The following is a 19,980-nucleotide window of genomic DNA, read 5'->3' on the forward strand; positions in this document are numbered from 1 at the left end:
GCAATGGGGATTATAACTTCTGACTAAGCTCACGTGACTGGAGGTTAACCTAAGTTCAACTTCAGCACAAGTTCTTACACCCCTACAACCCGCCTCTCCCTCTGACCTTCACCTAGCCATCAGCATAAACGATGGTAAGTATAGCTTCTTGGATTCTTCCCACACGTTACTCACAACTCGTTGAAATAGTCTGTCTCTCCAGCAGCAATGCGCCGGCTAATGCGCGAAATCGGAGAACTCAAGAAGAGCCCGCCAGAGGGCATACGCGTACAGACGAGTGATGATAATCTTCTAGACATTATTGGTATCATACAGGGTCCAGGTGAGTTCCTTCTGTACTTTCTGGACGCGCCTTTCTTTCCTCACCAAGTTTTCCGTTTCCTTAGATGGCACACCGTACGCAGGTGGATACTTTAAAGTAAAGTTCAGATTCACAGAAGAGTTTCCAACGGCACCACCCAAATGTACGACATTACTCTCACCCGAGCCGAATAGTGGCATCTAACACCTTCTAATAGGTTGGTTTATCACCAAGATTTTCCATCCAAACGTTTCTGCCACTGGCGACATCTGTGTCAACACGCTCAAGAAAGACTGGAAGTCCAGCTACGGCATCTGTCATATACTGGTTACGATTAAATGTCTTCTAATTTATCCCAATCCCGAATCGGCTCTTGATGAAGAAGCCGGCAAGTTACTGCTCGAAAACTACAAAAGTTATTGTGACCGGGCGAAATTGATTACGAGTGTTCATGCTACACCTCGTGTCAGACCGGTCGAATTCGATACACCATCGGCAGAAGAGCGACAGACCGCTGAGAGCTCGATCAACGCTTCAATAACTACTTCAGCGTCCTCTTCACCCTCCAAGCCCACAACCCACGCCTCATCGATACCTAATGCCAGCGCCCCTACATCGGGCTTCACTCTCCCCATCTCTCTATCTACACCGACCGCAGCTCGTAAATCTTTATCTCCTGCACCAACTACTCAGACCATCCCTTTGACGTCATCGCCGTCCAACATTTCTACTGAAAAAACGGACGACATGATGAGCAGGGAAAGACACACTTCACCTGCTCCCTTGAGCACCGCTGACTCGAATGTGGACTCGACCGCGAAAACTACGATTTCTAGGACTATGGCCAAAGGTGGCGTTACTGGCCCGTTACCTCCCGCTAAAGCAGTGAAAAGGGCAGCCACCGGAGCCGTGGCGACCAATGCGGAGAAGAGGAAGAGAGCTCTCAAACGATTGTAGGGTATCAAGGACTTACCTTATCACCTTTTCGGTTGGCCCTGTTTTTGTCGTGTCGTCTGATTTAGTCCTTTAATTCCGTGTATCACTCGTGTTGACGGACGATTCGTTTGACTACCTTTTCTCTCTGGATCTCACCCTTATACATATCTAACGTCGTATACTCAGCGATTCGAACCTTTGCCACCTGTTAGTGAAAGGATCTACTCCTCGGTTGTCAATCGGAGGTTATCATACTCCACTGGCGTGCGATACTAGTCGGTTGAAAAGAGAAAGAGTAATGATATTTGGCTGGACGGCTTTCCATACAATATACATTAGTAAATCAGAATTTGGTTACTACTACATAGGAAAATCGAAACGATATCGATACAAGGAGTAAAGCTACATCCAACTACAAAAACATTTATGGATCATGGTATGGAACGAGTAAATATTTCATAATTTACAGGGCATCAAAAGCCTCCTGGGCTTCATCCTATTAACGTGAGAGGTCTGCAATATGAGGATGATATATAGCCTCGTAGTCTCTCTTCGAAAGAAGTCCGTATTTCGGGTCGACATAATAAGTTATCGTCCCTTCGTCAGCATGACTATCATCTTGCTGGTCGACATGGGCGACGGTATCATGGTTAATATTGACGAGTGGCTGAACGATTCCGGTGGTGGGATTGAATGACATTATCGAGGAGTTTCGTGTATGGGTGTGTGGACGATTGTGATCAGGGACAGCCAAGGGGGTGGACGTGCTGGGGGTAGTCATAATTAAACTGCTGCTATCTGGAGAGGGAGCAGAGATGGGCGAAAGTTGGACCTCGTCATACTCCGAGTCTCGTACGGAGTGGGGGGTGTCATTGTTAGAGAAGGAGGATGGTTTCATAGTTGAAGTAATGGAGGCAACTTTCGAGGAGCGAACAGAGGGCGAAGACAACAAGCGTTTGGCACTAAAGGTTTCGTTGTCACTAATACCAGCCATCCATTAGTTGCGGGTTTCATTCGACATCAAAAGAGGTGGACCGGAACTTACCCAACAACGGTACTACCACTCATGATACTCATGTTGCTCCAACTCATCCATTTTGGTCTGTACCGGGGTAGCTGTTCATCGCGCCTCTGCACTTTCTTGACCAACCACTTCCATGCGGTCGAATAGCTCTTCCGAGCCTCCACTGCAAAGCCGAACAACAAAAAGAAGACTAATCCGCAGAAAACTGCCATCCATCGGTTGATCTCGACCATTCCTTGCCATATTCTATCGCCTCTCCATTCTTCACTTGGGATGGTCCGCACTTTGCCCCAGTCACGGCGAACAGAACCCTCTCGTGGATCCATCTGAGTCGCGCCGGAGTATATTGCAAAGACACCAGTTGGAATGGTACACATGACATGGATCAATGCCAGGACTATGAGACGGAAGTAGCGTGATACGGTGAGAGATGTAGTGTTTTGTTTGCCACCAGCCATCAGGCGTGAGATTTCTGCACGGCGAATGTGGTAGAGACGGAGCGCAAGACCTATATGAGATGCCAATTAGAACCGTGAATCTTGGGACCCATAGGAGTAAACGTACAGCCGTAAATAAATGAAATCAGACCCATGGCAATGGGCCACATAAAATGTAGGACGTAGGCCAAGATGGAGTTATACGTCGAAGGATAGCACCCGACGTCTTCTAAGATGTCGAAGCGATACGGCTGCACGATAAAATCTATGCAAACTTTCAGCGGTTGGGTCAGGAAGGACATCGGCTACTCACGCAGAATACAAACAAGAACAGGTATTCCTATCGAGATACTCAAATCCTTTCCGAGAGCACGGAGTCTCTGAAAAACGATCAGCAAATAGCTAACAAAGAAAACACTCTGTTTACCTCTTCTCTCGTTGAATAGAGACCCCGAAGTGCCGTGATCATGTACAGCCTTCTGCTGATACAAACGGTTGCAGCTGCGATTCCGGCATTGGATGCTAGAATTATTTGTGAAGCTAAAAAGAAGGATAGTTCAGCACATCTTCAAGAAGTCGAAGAACAGTGAACTCACATATATCGCACCATATCGGTGCCACATTCCTCGTATTTCCATGCCAAATTAACGAATTAACGAACGAGATCAGGCAAATGATCGACGACCAGAGCATGAAAAGACAGGTTCCGGTATTCCATTGCTGGAGATGCCACGGAAGGGGTATGAGAACTAGAATGGATGTAATTAAGGCGAGGATGGGAAAGTATGGAAAGGCTGGATCTGCCATGGTAATACTTCGAGTGGGAGGTTAACGGTGGACGTTGGAAAGAAAGATCCAAAGCGTATCCGCTGTTGTATTTATTGCAGGCCGATTGTGGCCCATTACCATTGTTATGTTCATTGTCTGAGATTTCATTGTCCTCCTTCAAGTTCCGTTACAATTATTTCTCGGAACTAGTCCATTGTCTTCAGATATCGACGTAACTGTTTTAATGGTTCATGAAAACAGGGTGTTGAGTTGAACGATGATTGAGCAATTCCCCAGAGCCGTTGAAGTGTCAGGAAACCGAGCCTTGAAAGGAGAAATTGGTGATCGCGACGGAGTCTTGATGTGGCTGTGTAAGGCTGTGCCGGTCCCGGAACAATAAGAAGAGTTGCTTATCTAATCGGAGATAATCTTATCTCAGACAATGGTAAGTAGATAAGACCGCTTTGGATGCGTGGGAATTATTGAGGATTCAATTGATCCGTCAACATCATTGTAAGTATTGACGGATCATTGTAAGTATGGTGACACCACTGATACTTGAGTGTTTGATGAAGGGGCAAACAGGGCATGTTGGCATACAGGACCACGCTATCGCAGTTTTGAACCGTAACAAACGTTCAACGTACTTACACAAAAACCATTGATAAGTACACTGCCGCTACAAAGTAGGCATCTCCGTCATCCGCAGCTTTGCCGCACCGTAAGGGATCAGCTTAATTTGCTGCCGAGCAGCCTTGCAACTTGCAGGAGAGTTCGGAGGTGAATCCGCGGTATTGGTCGCTTCTTCCCAGTCGACGAGACAGGCACTTGCGCTAATTGACACGGGTGCGGCGCTATTTGACCACACATGTTGTTGGAGGGTCACAGCATCCCCGCTATATTCCAAGCTCGAAGTGTCTAACGCATATTGCCAAGGGGCTGTGGGATCGAAGCGCAGATCTTTAGAATTGAACTAGGCGGATAGGTGAGTTTGTAGTCGCCTTTGAGTGTTGTGCAACGTACTACATAAGTGTTGAGGACAGTCGTACTGAACGGGACGTCCAGTGAATATACCAATGGCCCTCGCGTCACAGCTTTGGATCCGTTATACCTGCTTACATTTTGAATGTTCATGGGGATGTTCACAACGAGTGTGTGAGACCCTGCCGGAACATTGATGACAATATAACCAGCGTTATTGGCAGACCCCGACTGCTGGCTACCGCCATCGACGGTGTACGTAACCGAACCAGAAGACCATCCTGGTACACGGACCCCAAAGTTGAAGGATTTGGAACCAGATGTACTGTATTGGATCAGAGAGCTGAAAGGATAATTTGTTCGGGCGGTGACCGTTACCGCATTGCTCCCAGACAGTGAGGTAGACACTGTCGTGGGGGAGAGAAGAACGTGATATAGAGTGGAAGTATCGGAAGAGGTCATATAAGCATGGCTCTGTGCGGTAGTCAACTCACGTAGCAATCGAGACCATATTTGTACGCACAATGAACTTGGGCCATCCTTGTCCATGATTGACAGCACAGCATGGCTATGGGGAACGATTAGGTATCGTACGAGTCTTTTCCGGTGGTAGACTTACATAGTTTGGTGCCAAGCCAAATGTATTGGAATCTGGATCGATTGTAAATCGAAACGGTTATATGGTGATACACTAGACGTACCAGGCTATTTGGAACGAGAGATGAGATCGGTTACAAGGTCGAAATGGAGTGGAGAACTTACTCCATCCGTAGCAAAAACGCTGGGATCCATATGTCTCGCCCAAGGTTGATTACTCTAAGCGATAATCAGAATTTATCCCGTGCTATCCGAGTAACTCACCTGCTGCAGATACTGGTGGGCCCACATATCGTCCGTCAAAGTCCCGGGCAAAGCTGAAGATCCAACGAGGAAGTTCACTTTTCAGGAACGTCGCGACTCGGTTTTGGGGGATCCTTACCGTTGAACGCAAGTCTCTCAACCTTGTCAGCGTACTGATTGTCACCAAGGACAGAGTACACGTATTCGTAGCTGTACAACTGTTCCACCACAGTACACTGGAGTAGGCTCATTTAGAACAGCACGCATCGTTACAGATCTAAACACATACCAGTTCCGATCCCCTGGCAGGATGCAGGCCCGCGAGATGTTCATCTGCAGCCAAAACGCCACTCACGCGTCCGTGATACCTTTCGATGAGGTCTATGCGATTCCGAGTGGATTCCAAGTCGGAAGCATCATGACTGAATCGATACGCTACCGCTTCAGATTTGATTGCTTGCGCAACGTTTACTCCTGACAAGGATTCGTCAGACATAAAGCGTGATCAGATACAATGAGCTTACCGTGTGCTTTGATATCTACTCGGTTGATTGCGACGGTCGGGAAGTTGCCATCGGTGAAAATTTCTTTCTAAAACACTCTCATGAAGATGTTCCGAAACAAGTGACACAGTGATTTACCCAATTTGCGCCCCCGTAACGTAACAGATTCAGTATATTGGTGTATGTTGATTCCTTTATCCGGCAGTCAATAGAATTTGGCAAGGCATCCGACGATAGAGACATACCTGGCCATTCGGGTGGTTCTCGAGAAGCCACTGGACCACAATAGATGCATCTTGCCTTTCCAGAACGAGAGCGCCGTTAGCGAGAAGGAAGAGCACAAAAACTCGGTTCGCACCATCTCATAATACCCCACTCTTCGAGTCCACTTCCTCCGTTCTTCAACATGTTGTTCATCTGCACAAAGAATCTCTGCAAGCTATTCACTATTGTTGGTGTGGCGGTGGAATTGGCTTGTGCGTATTGCTGTTAGATCATGGTCTTGAATTAGAATTGGTAACTTTAAGACATAGTCGAACGCAAACCATCATGGCTAACAAGGCGGGATATCGACCCCACAAAACTCGCGGATTACTATCGGGACCGATCCAACCGTCTGAACCTTGGTGCTGTAGGATGTAGTTGATCCAAGAGCCCACGGAGCCCAAAAGTCGCTGGTCATTCGTCTGGAAGGCAGTTGGCACAACGCCGTTCAACCTCGAACAGATGTGAGCGTACAGGCCTCTAAAGGTTAAGTTTGACTTACCAGTACGAGCCCGCCTCACTGAGGAATGAACATGTCAGAAGTTCCTACTGTATATTTAGTAATATCAAAGTAGGCTTACCCCAGGCTGCTATAGTCGTCAGAGCCGCCGATCCACTTGGAATTCTGGATGGGTCCCCAGAAGTCCTGGAGATGTCCGTGAAGGCCATTCGCTTGGGCCTGAAGCTGATTCATGAGCCAACTATCGGAGGTAGGTTTGACGGCCCCAAGGGGTAACTCCTTGTACTTGAAAGGTTCCACTGTGCATTATTCAGCCTTTCGAGATAGAAACGGGAAAGGAATAATAGCGTTACGCGGTAAAGAACCCCCCTGGACCGGAATTGGATTTAGCACCCATTGCTGGCGACCTGGTTTCGTTTCGCTGAGTCGAAGAGAAGTCATCAGAGATGGGGGGGACACTTACCGGAACCGTCGTCCTTGGTGAACAGATCGACGAATGTGTCCTCACATGCTGAGCTAGTAGAAAGGTAAACACCGCAAGAGGCATCTCGTCCTCCTGCGACACGAATCGTGTAGGTATTGGCAGCACCAGATACGGGATTTAAGACCCATCTACCCAGGATTTAGTAGATCCTCGAGAATACAGATGGTCATAAACGCTACCTTTGACGGCCACTACCGTCATCCATACTGTAAAGGTCGGTCGTAGTCTTACCTCCACAGTCTTGACAACTGAGATATTGGGCACAACCTTGAGTAGACTCGGTGAGCTATGAATGGAACCGCTGAAATATCAACGAGAACGAACCCGTGACGATGTTGAAGGTATTAGCCATCCCTGGAACTGGAACAAAACGATAACGTTGATTATGCGTTCCGTCGTCTGTGTACTAAAGATACAAATGAACCAAGCATATCATCACAAAGTCGTGCGGGGACGAACCCAAAGATCCTGCGTGGTTTGGTCACAGCCTTGATTACTCAACATGTTTTTGAGAGGGCTACATCCCGCATCCTTGCCTTTCGCGACTGAAGGACTGTGAGTGAATTCATTGTCAGCAAGTAAAAAGAAACGACCCACGGGTAACGGTATAGAATATCGAGGGATCAAGGCTAACGGCCTGAGCATGAACGAGGCTCAAAGCACTCAAAGCAAGAAGTTTGAACGAAACGCCCATTGGTAAGACGCACGAACATAATTTAACAACTGCTTCCCTTTTATACCAGAGCATGTGAAAGGAATGATCCGTGAGTTTTATGGTCAGGGGGCTGCCGTGGTCGTGTGGTGGCTATCGTGAACACATAGTGCAGTTCGGCGTGAAACATCCGAAGTTTCTGATAAAGGACGTATGGACATGAAACGCTTCATCACCGGCGCATATTCAGAGAAGGTAGCCTAATAAAAGACTGTGAGCACAGCTTGATGGAGGAATTCATCCATTCATGACTTGCCTTGTGACCGACCTACAGTCTCGACGTAATAGAAACTCAAGTGCCTTTGCGCCCATTGAGGAAACTCCCTTCAGGCCGAGTCTATTCGTCAGCTTGATCCGAAATAGAAACCTTTGAGTACAAAAAAGGAGTACAAACCGCTTCTCTGATGTCTGCTGTAACAGTAAGATACTTTATAAGCATTCACGTATTATTGATGTCCTCAGAGCGACAATGCGAGTCCTTGTTGATTGCGAGTATCTGCTGTTGATTTCAACTCTTCAGCCAATGGCTGGGATGATACGTACCACCTTTGGAATGAACTGAAGACCATCATTTTTCTGCAATTTGGGATTTTCTGAACCTGAATCCTCGTTGAGCCTCTAGAAGCTGAGCTACCACCGAATTCATTGACACTCTGGCATTAGGCCAAGGGAGAACCAGCTTGAGAAGGAAAGTGGAAGGAGGATCTTTGTTGGGTTATGCCGTGAGTTGAGTCGCAAATGACATGACGGTCAGCAGGACAATACGCCAAAGGAAAGATAGCGAAGAACAGACGGATCGCAATACATACACTGATATAACATTAAATTATTCTGCCCCACCATGGGCTTACCGGTCGAGCCTTACGTCGTCTGCTGCTGATTAGCCTTTGCCGCCAGTCTAAGCCCTTCTTGTACCGCAACCGCCTGAAGTGGAAGAAAGAGTCCAGTCAGCGCACGGGATATACAGATGTCGGACTCGCCAAGACATACCTCCTCGACCCACGGTAATTTGAAGAACTCACTCCTCCTCAACTCTTCCTGCCGAACGGTCAGCCCTTCCGTAGGTCCGCTCCCGAGTATCGTTTCTAAATCTCTCGACTGGCTTTCCAACCACGTTTGGATAAACAACGCCGGATCGTTCGCGAAAGACTCAAGGAAAGTTCGCTTCAGGTGTGAGTTGTGTAAGGATTGTGCGAGCAATGCAATCTGATTTGTTTTTTTTTTGTAGTGAGTGGGGTTTCGGCAACTCGAGCAAAAGAAATAGAAACACACCTCTTCATCCATCTTAGTGATCTGTACGGTGGCTTCTTTATTCGGCTGTATTAACACCCCCAGCCTGGCTTTGGCTGCTGCATCCTCCATCTTAATCTCCACATCCCAAGCTGAAGGTCTCTCCGGAGGTAACATAGAGGGGTCAAGTTGATAGTGTAGCAAGATGGGCTCGGGAGGCATTAAATATCGTGTTACGAACTCGGGAAGTTTCGCAAACGGAACAGTTTCGTGGCCACCGAAGATCTAATGTGTGACTTTCTTGTGAGTTTGAGGAAGCAAAGCCGGAAAAGGAAACAGGAACAACGAACCGGTCTCAATTCTGCATTTGCATGAACCATCCTCCTGTCTGCCTTATCCTGTAGTCCGTTGATTTTGATGTAACTCCATAATGCCTGTACAACGCCTAACCGACTTTCTTCTTTGATTGCGAGTATATTGCCTGTTGCCGTCCGAGATTGAGGTCAACTATTTTTCTTGGCTGACTGAAGCCCAAAGCATTGAACCAAAAGAACCCACCAAGTTCTGGGGCAACCTTGAACTGTTCTGGATAATGGTCGAGGAAGATAACGACTCTAACGGCGGTCGGTGTATCGCCTGTGCGTCGAACAGTGAATCCGTCCATAAGAGGATTTTGGGACCCGGTTGCCCGTGGCCACTATTCGTAAGAGGTGAGTCCAAAGCCGGTAAGAAAAAAAGCGGAGTGAACACACCTCAACAATATTGCTTTCTGGATACAATTTCGTATCTCGATCGAGTTCAACGACCATCCTCTTTATAAACGTCGAGAACTTTCTCGGTGGCGTTTTATCTTTTGCACGTTGATTCGGGAGCTTCGGAAATCAGTGGTTTCAGATGAAGAGTTTCCGCGATTGTGGGGTATACAGACCTCTAAAAGCCGTCCTTCAATTTTGAATTGCCATGCGGGGATGTTCTCTCCATTTTCCAGGTTCGCGTGCTCATCCGTTTGCCAGGGTTGGCAAGATACGGTGTGACTGAGAAATATCCGTAATGTTCGTGTCGTCTGGGGAGAGAGCGAGAAAGTAAAACGGGGTGGACGCGTTTCCTGGTAAGATATTGGTTCGTGGAAGGAAGATAAGTTACACACAGTGGGAGTCCTAGACAACGAATCCTGGATGTCTACCCTCTTTCTCGTCATTGTCCAGTCTAGTTTTCTCTCCATATCTAAAAGGCTTTGATACATCTTGGAGTCCTCTGCGAATTCAGGGTTTTGAAGGATTACATTCGGTAGAGATTTGTCGGTAAGTTTTCTTCGCCTGGTAAAATTCGAGTGAGTAATCTTGAAGGTAGGTAAACGAGCAGAGAACGGAATACTTTGCTGTTTTGACGTCCATTCTGTGTGAGAGCAGCTGCAAATATTACCTTCCGAAGAGTTCGTAAGACTGGTCGCAAAGTGCGACATGTCACAGACCGTCACATCTACATCTCTTGCCGCTTTGGCGCCTAGTCACCAGCGTCTAAATGACGCATTCTTTCTCTCATCTAGTCAAGCTCTTGTCAAACTCTTTCGCATCTGCGCCTCCATAAAGGCTTATAGGATGTTTGAATGTCTGCTGTACCTGGATGCTACTACGAAACCTATATTCCCTGCAAGCAAGCTCTCACTGTCCTTCGTGAAGTCAAGAGAAGATATCAACTTTGATCAGCATTGACAAGGGATCGCGACCCAAAAACGCGTTTATCTCTCTATCAAGGCCGAAGCGTATCGAAAGTCCTCACTCGAAGTCAGATCTGAAAAAAAAAGAGATTGTCGTCGATCCGGGAAATCCGAGGAAAAACAAAGATTGTGATCACTGCCCTCGATTGTCTGAATCCGTAGGTCTTATTTTTAATTCCAGATCCTCACGGAAGAGAAAAGGCAACGAACCGCGTCCGGATTCCCATTTTTTTTCTCCCATTCAAAAATCCTTACACTGACCCGCCGCCACAAAAGTTCTCATGGATAGGGAATTTGAAAAGTTCCTTCCTACACGGACGGACCGTCCCAACCATTCGGCGGATTTTGATTATCCAAAACGTTGGTGACAGGCACGTCAGGAACGAGCTCGGTGACTCAAAGGTCCTCTTGGGGGACGAGATGCCGATCCCAAGGATGGACCGTATAAGTGGTGGTCCCCAATTATCATCGGGCCAAAAGATTCCGCATAGAGCAGCATCTCCCTTGGTACATATTCTTGACCCTTTTCACCGTGCGCTCGACTGCTACTCTCGAGGTGGGTAACCACCAATACTAGGGCATCGTGGAGATCGAAGTAGATATAGGAGAAACAAGTAAGTATCTCCGCAAGAGGATGAACGCCACAAAATCCGACCTTACGTCGCAACGACGAGACCATATTGCAGTAAGTCCTTCATCAACGGTTGTTTACCTTTACGCTTGGCTTATGGGATTAACTCGTAGGAAAAGCAAGAAGGGAATCATTTCACACGTTTACTCGGCCTCGCGTGTGGCGTAATGGAACTCTGGCGTTGATTTCTGGTATAGTACATACATATGCTCGACACAACTCATTCGCGGGCCGCTGCCATATCATAAGACTGGCAAGGGAGGAAATTGCTTTGATTCACCAATTCAATTTTAGCGACGCCGGAGAATTACAGTCCTTACACCCTGCTAAAAAAAATGCGAATGCGAGAAAAAGACTAGAACTCTGGGTCAACTTGTGATTCGCCAAGCTCGCCACTGCAAACAAAGCAGCTAGAATGGCAGCCCACAGCTCCCGCGCGGATGCAGATGCTTACGACGCTTTGACAAAGCGTTCTGCTGGAATCTCGTCGGGCATTCTATCCCTCCAACGCCGGATCTATCTATCTATCACGTATCTCGATGATGAAAGCTTTTAATAGACGAGGCTAGACACTGGCTTGGATGGCAGGCATCTCCTTTGGACCCAAATGGAGGACGCTCGTTATAAGCCTATGCACACGGCGACCGGGTCTTAGACGTTCGAGACCATAGAGCTGTTGGAAACCATGAGAGTAGGTGAGAGGGGGACGGATTCTGCGGCTTCTTTCTTTCTTCCTGTTCTTGCTTTGCTACACTGTTACACTGGCAGTTTTCCAGTTTCCCCCCTCCGTAAGACCATAGGCTGCCCCAGGTTTGCGGTTTCGTCGTCTCAGAGTTGGTTTATCATTATGATTGGCCGTCCAATGACAATAGACCAACGGTACCTACTTTTGTTGTAATAGGGTCTAGACCCAACAGCCAATGGGAACAGATCGAGAGATGATATCAAGCGGTGTTCTAGTCAACGGATGGCAGCCAATCAGATTGCATCGTATCGCCGACACGATGCCTGGCCCAGAATTCCCGCTCGTAAGTTGAATCATGAAATCCACGTTCTGGACCGTCCGTCGTATGAAAATAAAATATAATCCCTAACTGATTGTATGTTTTTCCTCTTTTTCTTAAAGAATTTTCTCCTTGCCTCGTAATGTCCCTCACCACCAATTTTCTCTTCGCCATCACCCCTCCGTCCTCGTCCTCGTCCTCATCGATGTCCTCAACCCGTAATACTAATCCTAATACCACATCACGGCCACGGCGACGAAGACCGAAGGGTCTGTGGAAGGCACGCGTGACATTTACAGTAACAGAAGCACGTTTTCTCAATCTACCCCATCCCCATCCCCATCCCCATTATCGCCCGTACCCCACCGACGACCTCCATCGACATCGGTCGTCGCCGCGACGGATTTGGGACGATCACTATCACGACGCGGATACTGACGAAGACGACGACGACGGCATCTCGCGGTGTTCTTCCACGTCTACCTCTGCGACCTCTTTCACCAACATCAACGACAACGACAACAAAAAACCTCGTCTTGGTTCGCCTGTATCTGACGAGGAGAATAATAGTATTTTTTTGTGGGGAGATCAACAACACCACCTCCAGCCTTTCGTGTTACCCTCTGTATCACGAGCACGCATCATGGACATTTCTTCCCTCGCTACTGCAATTGCTACCAGCTCATCGGAGGGTATCAAATCTTCTACGGCTCTATTCAACTATGAAGATTGGGAGGATTTAAAAGACCTGTTCGCATCTGCTGCTGAGCAGTACGAAAGTGCGTTTTCTCTCAGTGCAAAACTTTTTTTTTACTAAAAATTGTATGTATGTACAGCAGCAGAACCTTCAGAAGCTATCCCTTTGATAAGAGGTGTTATACACGAATGTCACCGTTTCCAAAAAGACTATCAAGATCCCTCTACGTTGTTTGCGAATTCTACGGGATCTCGAACGCATTCTCCGATTAGGACGCCTCCCGAGGATTGGAGCCAGAAAAATACTAGTCCTACTACAGCATCGTCGGAGCGGAAGAAGTGGTGAGTCTAGACCAGGGGAGAGAGAGAGAGCCCGCATGACTAAGACAACGTTCGTATTAGTACTTGCCTGGAACTACCCACAGCGTTTCACAACATCTTCGGCACCGCCTTATTCTTGTTTGGGAATCTAATCGCTCAAGATCCTTCACTCTGCTTACCTGGTGAACCCAACTCACCAAATACGTATTGGATGGCAGCGCTGGATGTGTTTGAGACGGGAGAGAATTTGCCTACGCGGACGCATGGGTTGGGAGCGTGTGAGGCGCCAGAGGATTGGAGGATGGCTATTGTATGGGGGAGGACGTTGGTGTGTCTTGCGGATGAGAGGATCGTTAGGGATAGGGATAAGGGGGAGGGGGAAGGGAGTGAGAGTGCGTCGATGACGACAAGTTATGGAGGTACAGCAGAGCCCGAATGGGCACCCGACAGCCCGTTCAGTATCATCGCACAACGACGACCGCCTGTGACAGGACGAATGTCGTTGAGGACAGCGAGTCCGAATGATCTGTTGAAGCTCGCGATGGATCAGTTTAGTAGAGGAATATTCCATATGCCCCATCCGGAACAACAAGCGCCGGCCTCTGGGTCTTCGTTATCGCAGCTGCATCATTTCTCTAGGGCGAAAGAGCTTTTCACGATTGCTTCTGAGGTTCTTCTGGTGTCGGAGAAGCTGTCTGGGCCTGGTGAACGACGATATTGGGCTTCATGGGCGGATTCGGTGTTTGATCAGATGAAGATGGAGTCTTCGTCGCCTTCAGCTGTGTATGCTGAGAAGATTGATCATGCGAGAGGGAGGTGTTGTTTGATTGCAGGAACGGCGTTGGCTGAGGAATTTGAGGAGGCATTGGAGAGTGGGGAGATGGATGTGCTTGATAGCGAGGATGCGGAGGAGGCGAGAGAGATATTGACCGAGGGAGTAGGGTTCCTTGAGAGAGCTAGGAGGGGGAGGGAACAAGAAAAGAAAGAGAAAAGAAAGGCGACTCTTAAGAGGAAAAGGTCGGACACGGAGGATGATGAATATGGGGATGGGAGTGGGAAGGTTGCGAGTGAAGAGTCGGAGGATGATGAAGATGATGATTTGCAAGATTTACTGGCAGAGGCGTTATTGACGTTGGCCAATCTGACTGGAGATGAACAAAAGAGAGAAGAGCTGTACGCTAGGGCTGAAAAGGAGAGCAGGGGTGGACTGGGAATGTATCCATGAATTTTCGGGTTTCGGGTTTCGGGTTTCGGGTTTATTCTGTTGACGTCATGCATGTATCGTTATCCGTTGTTGTCACGTTATATTTATGAAGCTCTGTATCATTTGAAGGACGGTACGACGTGAAAATGGGCCAGAAGTTACTGATGGGCCAGACCCCGTTTATGATTCGGAATCGTACAAAGTGCTAGATGGTCCCACAGAAGCCGCGCTTGCCTGCTGCTGCGTTCGGGACGCCAACAACTGGAACGAGTCACATTTCGCCAACTCCGTGCCTTGACATCGGATAATCCCGAAAAAGTGGGTCAGTTCCCTCTTGCTGTTAGCATCTAGTACACCAGCTGGTCAACTACTCCGGCCATATCGCAATATGCCAATTCAGTTCAAAACGTGATCCGTCACCAGCTGACACTATGAACTGCAACAGTTTAAATACCAGCGTTCCCCCTCACTACGCGACACCATGGCTCTCTCTTTCCCCAGATCAGTCGTTAACTCCTCTCGTGCGGGTATCCCCCAAGCATCTGCCATAGCTCGTAGACCGCCCAACGTATTCATCACCCCTTCTCTAACAACCCCCAGTCTTTCTGAACCACAAACCGACCAACACATCATTCTGACGCGTAAACGCCACTCTGATTTCAATCCGCACGCCATACAGAACGACCACAGACACGCTGGTCAGTTCCTGAGATGGAAAGAGTGGAATCTCAAAAACCAATCCATGCTGAAGACCAAGATGATCAAAACTGGGGACATCTTGGTCGCGGGGGCTGCGACGGACATAGCATATACACACACCGCCCAAGCTTCGACACTCCTCGATTCACGGATATTCAAAATCCAGCTTCTCGATCCTCTAGATTCCCCAGATTGTCTGGGATTCCGATGTAGACTCATTTCGATTGGGGATACTGTGCTTCCCCATACACCCAGTGCTACCTCCAAGTTCATCGTCAAACTGTACGATGATCGGTTCTTCCCATCCCCTAGTCTGGACCAAGGCTCGATCTGGTACAAGCCCGGGGATAATCACTCTTCGGCTGAAGATTATATTCGGAGCGAGCTAGTGGCATATAATCAACAGCAGAGAGGAAGATCGAGGTGCCATGGAGCGTTCAAGGTGATTCACTCTATTCAGAGTCTTTGGCTTTTTGAAGCTGACACTGTTTTCATAGTTCGTGCTATCTCGAAATGGACATTGGTTGAATGGGCTGTTGGTGGAGGAGGCGTGAAATGTACACATAGACTCGGAAGATTATTGCAACCCCTGTACCAGTATCAATTAGCCTAAAAATACACTAACTACCCTGTTCCTTTCATTAAGTCCTTACCTTGTTACCCTCACCTGTTGAATTCACCCATATGAATAAGGGTGACCATCGTTTGATTATCACCGTTCCGCGTAACCGTCATAGTGCCACTCCCCCCCCCTTTTCAAAGGTACGTTTCGTAGCAAACTCGTTGCGTGGGTACCTTGACATCGAAGCTAGTAACTGGGTCAATGCGGTGTAGTGAACCGGGGTTCCTGTGTGGAAAACCGTGAAGTTACTGCTTGAGAATGAAGCCCTTCAACGGCAAAAAAAGTAGGTTGAACGTACTAGTAGCACCGAGGGATTAGGAGAAGCAAACGTTTACTACCTCGATCTGTTCAGAACATCATCGAACAGACCCTGTCAGCCAGAAGGTCTTGCCTGCAAAAAAAAAAAAGGATTGATATCAGATTTTCTCAGTCAGCGTTATCGAAGGATAATCGATAATCCCGCACCTCAAGGCACTAACACCGCTTCAGCGCAGACACCAGAGTATAGAACATTCGACGGGAAATTCTTCAAGATCATAAGGAGGATACGTGCCACTAAAACCAGTCTCGAGGCCTGGGGAGCATTTGGATATTGAGCTACAGAAGGCGCCCGGGGTTCGTCTGGAGAAGTTCTCTGTTAACCGCCGACAACGCGAAGGAAAAGGGTTAACCATGTACCCGAGAAGGAGGTTGAAACTTTGACTTGGACGCCGGTAGTCATCGTGGATTGTTGAAATCGAGTGAAGACAACGGTAGTCAACTTCGAACAGACAAAATAGGAGATGGGAGATGTATTGTCTCCACATAAGCACTGTGAGGAGGTGGAGTGTGAGGGACATATTGGGATTTATCGTCCGACCTTGTTTAGCCAAACCTGGGATACCGCACTAACAAAACCTCTTGGGCTGTGATAGACCGTGCTGTAGAATGCCCTTCGTCTCCGGTCGTCGTTGTATGAGCCCAGAGGCCCACCGTGAACCCGTAGCTGAAGCACTGGCAAGGAAGAAAGGTAGCCTCGCCAGCCGGAATGTTGGAGTTTGAGATACAATCGAGTGCACGAATCGGATGCATTTTCACTCCGGACAGAGAAGGAGGGTGGAAGAAGGTAATTATCATCGTGAATTGTTGAAATCGACGCGAAGATAACGGTAGCCAACCTCAAACCGTCTCGCTCACGTTGTGGAGGTATAGCCGGAGAAAACCGTTAAGACTAGGCACCCAACCACCTGGATTTGAATGCCGAAAAGCCAGGGTTTTCACAAGGACGAGCCCGAGCCATGAACTAAGTCTAAGCCCGACTGCAAGACCTGGCTTCAAGGTCCAGGCCAGGATCGCAACAACATTAGTTTTATCACCGCAGTCCTAGGCACATTGAAGCCTTCATAGAGATAACATACGTCTCATTTTAGGTGTCCCGGCTCTGATTTCCAAGCGACGTCTGTCTGTCCTAGGATAGGAACGTTCCTGTGTTGAGTACACACTCGGACCCCCCAGCTTCAGGGGAATATCCCTACGAGTGCCGTGAAATATGCTCGGGACTTCAAGCCATCCGAGCGATGTGCCTCCTCCGCAGGACACAATAGAGTTCCTGCTTGATGAACTTTTGGAATAAAAGCAGGCGTTGAAATTTGAACCCCTCAGAAGCACAGAACAGTTACACCACTTGCCGGTAAGCCCCTTCCTCAAGAGCACAAAGCGATAACACGGCTGACATTTGGGCTAGAGTCGCTTTACCCTGCTCACGAGAGAACCATGGACCCAAACGATCCTATCAAGACCGCAACTCCGATGCTCGACGCGATCATCGAGTGGGGGAAGGACAACCACATCAAAGACAGAATATGGCGGGCGCATCAGCAACGTGGCGGGTGGGAAGGTTGGGTACAAGTCGAGCTCGCCATCTACCTCGGAGAATTTTTCAAGAATACCTTATTCCCTGGCCGTGAGATCAAGGTCACCCGTGAGGAATACACCTATGGCGAGACTCAGCAGAGATCGGATATCCTCTTCACAACTATCCGAGAGAACGGCACCGTCTTCTACAACGCCATCGAGCTGAAATGCGAGACACTGAATACCGGGAAGGCAGGGTTCAGACTCGAAGTCAAGAACGACTGCACGAAGGTAGACAACGCGAAGCCCAAGGAATCTTTCGCCCCTTGCGCAGCCTGGGTCCTTGCATTCAGCACCACTCCGGACGCGAATCTGTCTGACCTGAAGGTTGGCCAGCGAAATCTGGAGCGGTATAAGAACACGATACCAATCGCGCATGGTTTGGAAATCACATTATGGTGGGGAACCAGAGACGTGAAGGAGTCCGAGATGGAAGATAATTGAATAGTTGCGACATAGTTTCTCCCGGTAATTGGTACATAGGGTTGAACAGGAATGTGTTGATAATGAGAAAGGACGACAGTCAGAGCCTTCGCTTCGCTAATGCCTTCTTTTTGACTTGAGGACTGGTACCGATAAAATTAAGGCCCGAATGAGGCAAGGGATGGGTTCGGACAGAAGGGGCTGAATATTGGGAGGTTAAGTCACTCGGAGGTGAAGCGTTGAAGTCGTAGCCGGTTACTAATGAATGTTGACGTTAAACCCTGACGACGAGTCGGTCGTTTAAACACCTAGGATATGTGCATGGCAAGCTCAATTTGAGATGATGGGCTTTGGGGAAAGCATTTCGAACTCACAGTTGACCCTTGTCTTGCCCTTGTCGCCAATGGCATAGAATAGATATACTCATCGTTGTGCCGAAAAGCCAGGGCTTTCACAGGTACGAGCCTGAGCCATGAGCCAAGTATAAGCCCAAATGCAAGGCCTGGCTTCAAGGTCCAGGCCAGGACCGCAACAACATTAGTTTTATCACCGCAGTCCTAGGCACATTGAAGCCTTCATAGAGATAACATAGGTCTCATTTTAGGTGTCCCGGCTCTGATTCCCAAGCGACGTCTGTCTGTCGTAGGATAGGAACGTTCCTGTGTTAAGTATACACTCGGACCCACCAGCTTCAGGGGAATATCCTGCGAGTGCCGTGAAATATGCTCGGGGCTTCCAGCGATCCGAGCGATGTGCCTCCTCCGCAGGAGACAATGGAGTTCCTGAGATGCATATGCTTGATGAACTTTTGGAATAAAAGCGGGCGTTGAAATTTGAGACCCTCAACACACAGAACAGTTGCACCACTTACCGGTATGCCCTTCCTCGAGAGCACAAACACGGCTGACATTTGAGCTAAAGTCGCTTTACCCTGCTCACCCAGAGAACCATGAACACCACAAACCCGATACTCGGAGCGATCATCGACTGGGGGAAGAACCACCACATCAAAGACAGAATACGGCAGGCGTATCAGCAACGTGGCGGGTGGGAAGGTTGGGTACAACTCGAGCTCGCCATCTACCTCGAAGACTTTTTTTTAAACAACAAATACCCTGACTGTGAGATCAAGGTCACCCGTGAGGAATACACCTATGGCGAGACTCAGAAGAGATCGGACATCCTCTTTATGACTACCAAATCGGCCTACCATATCTTCTACAACGCCATCGAGCTAAAATGCGAGGCAAAGAATACCGGGGCGGCGGGCTTCAAACTCGAAGTCAAGAAAGACTGCGAGAAGGTAGACAACGCGAAGCCCAAGGGATCTTTCGCCCCATGCACAACCTGGGTCGTTGCATTCAGCACCACTCCGGACGCGAATCTGTCTGACCTGAAGGTTGGCCAGCGAAAGCTGGAGAAGTATAAGGACACGATACCAATCGTGCAGGATTTGGAGATCACATTATGGTGGGGAACCAGAGACGTGAAGGAGTCCCAGGTGAAAGATGAGGACTCTAAGATGGAAGATAATTGAATAGTTGTGACAGAATTTCTCCCGGTAGTTGGTACGTAGGGTTGAACAGGAATGGGTTAATAATGAGAAAGAACGACGATGCGTGTGCACAACGGGTCATTCATGATAAATTGAAAGAGCTTCCGTGACGGAACCCTTGCCCTTTTGGTCTTCTACCTGAATAGACAATTGGATAGCTATAAGCACGCGGGAACGAAGGTGAAAGCCGAAACTTACCAGAGATCGGGTTCACCCTAGCTTCTAAAGCCTTCTTGTTCGTGGCTTGCCACTCTTCGCTCATCGGCTTTTGGGTC

The 19,980-nt window shown here is 48.3% G+C and overlaps 8 protein-coding genes across 8 annotated transcripts; 5 read left to right on the top strand and 3 right to left on the bottom strand.

Moving 5' to 3' along the window:
- The first annotated feature begins 5 nt into the window (after positions 1-5).
- E1B28_013331 (uncharacterized protein) lies at positions 6-1,758 on the top strand. The gene is made up of 4 exons (XM_043158481.1): positions 6-134; positions 190-322; positions 387-464; positions 519-1,758. Exons 1-4 carry the CDS (start codon positions 132-134, stop codon positions 1,256-1,258), a joined length of 954 nt encoding a protein of 317 aa, XP_043003829.1. The 5' UTR covers positions 6-131; the 3' UTR covers positions 1,259-1,758.
- E1B28_013332 (uncharacterized protein) lies at positions 1,719-3,827 on the bottom strand. Its single transcript, XM_043158482.1, has 6 exons — positions 3,295-3,827; positions 3,126-3,238; positions 3,012-3,078; positions 2,826-2,963; positions 2,283-2,769; positions 1,719-2,217 (listed from the first exon to the last, which is right to left on the bottom strand). The coding sequence occupies exons 1-6, from the start codon at positions 3,503-3,505 to the stop codon at positions 1,737-1,739; spliced, it is 1,497 nt and encodes a 498-aa protein (XP_043003830.1). The 5' UTR covers positions 3,506-3,827; the 3' UTR covers positions 1,719-1,736.
- A 318-nt stretch (positions 3,828-4,145) lies between these two features.
- Positions 4,146-7,692, bottom strand: E1B28_013333 (uncharacterized protein; the record flags this gene model as incomplete). Its single annotated transcript, XM_043158483.1, has 22 exons — positions 4,146-4,439; positions 4,490-4,921; positions 4,971-5,015; positions 5,067-5,098; positions 5,149-5,152; positions 5,210-5,263; positions 5,309-5,361; positions 5,427-5,523; positions 5,577-5,761; positions 5,812-5,878; positions 5,929-5,982; positions 6,036-6,090; positions 6,149-6,276; positions 6,336-6,507; positions 6,557-6,574; positions 6,636-6,813; positions 6,868-6,921; positions 6,978-7,126; positions 7,178-7,265; positions 7,323-7,404; positions 7,458-7,543; positions 7,596-7,692. The coding sequence occupies 22 exons, from the start codon at positions 7,690-7,692 to the stop codon at positions 4,146-4,148; spliced, it is 2,424 nt and encodes an 807-aa protein (XP_043003831.1).
- An 879-nt stretch (positions 7,693-8,571) lies between these two features.
- On the bottom strand, positions 8,572-10,334 carry E1B28_013334 (uncharacterized protein; the record flags this gene model as incomplete). Its single annotated transcript, XM_043158484.1, has 9 exons — positions 8,572-8,634; positions 8,701-8,916; positions 8,983-9,225; positions 9,291-9,421; positions 9,499-9,637; positions 9,693-9,812; positions 9,869-10,003; positions 10,088-10,256; positions 10,315-10,334. 9 exons carry the CDS (start codon positions 10,332-10,334, stop codon positions 8,572-8,574), a joined length of 1,236 nt encoding a protein of 411 aa, XP_043003832.1.
- Positions 10,335-12,392: 2,058 nt separating this feature from the next.
- E1B28_013335 (uncharacterized protein) lies at positions 12,393-14,691 on the top strand. The gene is made up of 3 exons (XM_043158485.1): positions 12,393-13,071; positions 13,129-13,330; positions 13,391-14,691. Exons 1-3 carry the CDS (start codon positions 12,435-12,437, stop codon positions 14,532-14,534), a joined length of 1,983 nt encoding a protein of 660 aa, XP_043003833.1. The 5' UTR covers positions 12,393-12,434; the 3' UTR covers positions 14,535-14,691.
- Positions 14,692-14,833: 142 nt separating this feature from the next.
- E1B28_013336 (uncharacterized protein) lies at positions 14,834-15,843 on the top strand. The gene is made up of 2 exons (XM_043158486.1): positions 14,834-15,654; positions 15,710-15,843. Exons 1-2 carry the CDS (start codon positions 14,995-14,997, stop codon positions 15,764-15,766), a joined length of 717 nt encoding a protein of 238 aa, XP_043003834.1. The 5' UTR covers positions 14,834-14,994; the 3' UTR covers positions 15,767-15,843.
- A 1,743-nt stretch (positions 15,844-17,586) lies between these two features.
- On the top strand, positions 17,587-18,171 carry E1B28_013337 (uncharacterized protein; the record flags this gene model as incomplete). The annotated part of the gene is made up of 1 exon (XM_043158487.1): positions 17,587-18,171. One exon carries the CDS (start codon positions 17,587-17,589, stop codon positions 18,169-18,171), a length of 585 nt encoding a protein of 194 aa, XP_043003835.1.
- Positions 18,172-19,099: 928 nt separating this feature from the next.
- Positions 19,100-19,687, top strand: E1B28_013338 (uncharacterized protein; the record flags this gene model as incomplete). Its single annotated transcript, XM_043158488.1, has 1 exon — positions 19,100-19,687. The coding sequence occupies one exon, from the start codon at positions 19,100-19,102 to the stop codon at positions 19,685-19,687; it is 588 nt and encodes a 195-aa protein (XP_043003836.1).
- Positions 19,688-19,980: the final 293 nt, after the last annotated feature.

The sequence above is a fragment of the Marasmius oreades genome, chromosome 9 (assembly GCF_018924745.1).
Source record: "Marasmius oreades isolate 03SP1 chromosome 9, whole genome shotgun sequence".
Classification (NCBI taxonomy): Eukaryota; Fungi; Basidiomycota; class Agaricomycetes; order Agaricales; family Marasmiaceae; genus Marasmius; species Marasmius oreades.

Excerpts from the sequence above, each read along its gene's own strand:
- E1B28_013331 (XM_043158481.1), top strand. Across the intron at positions 323-386 it reads TGGTATCATACAGGGTCCAG|ATGGCACACCGTACGCAGGT; the intron begins GTGAGTTCCTTC and ends CCGTTTCCTTAG. Across the intron at positions 465-518 it reads TCCAACGGCACCACCCAAAT|GTTGGTTTATCACCAAGATT; the intron begins GTACGACATTAC and ends ACCTTCTAATAG.
- E1B28_013332 (XM_043158482.1), bottom strand. The coding sequence starts at position 3,505 with ATGGCAGATCCAGCCTTTCCATACTTTCCCATCCTCGCCTTAATTACA. Across the intron at positions 3,079-3,125 it reads TCTATTCAACGAGAGAAGAG|AGACTCCGTGCTCTCGGAAA; the intron begins GTAAACAGAGTG and ends ATCGTTTTTCAG. Across the intron at positions 2,770-2,825 it reads GATTTCATTTATTTACGGCT|GTCTTGCGCTCCGTCTCTAC; the intron begins GTACGTTTACTC and ends CATCTCATATAG.
- E1B28_013335 (XM_043158485.1), top strand. The coding sequence starts at position 12,435 with ATGTCCCTCACCACCAATTTTCTCTTCGCCATCACCCCTCCGTCCTCG. Across the intron at positions 13,072-13,128 it reads TGCTGCTGAGCAGTACGAAA|CAGCAGAACCTTCAGAAGCT; the intron begins GTGCGTTTTCTC and ends ATGTATGTACAG. Across the intron at positions 13,331-13,390 it reads TCGTCGGAGCGGAAGAAGTG|TACTTGCCTGGAACTACCCA; the intron begins GTGAGTCTAGAC and ends CGTTCGTATTAG.
- E1B28_013336 (XM_043158486.1), top strand. The coding sequence starts at position 14,995 with ATGGCTCTCTCTTTCCCCAGATCAGTCGTTAACTCCTCTCGTGCGGGT. Across the intron at positions 15,655-15,709 it reads GGTGCCATGGAGCGTTCAAG|TTCGTGCTATCTCGAAATGG; the intron begins GTGATTCACTCT and ends CTGTTTTCATAG.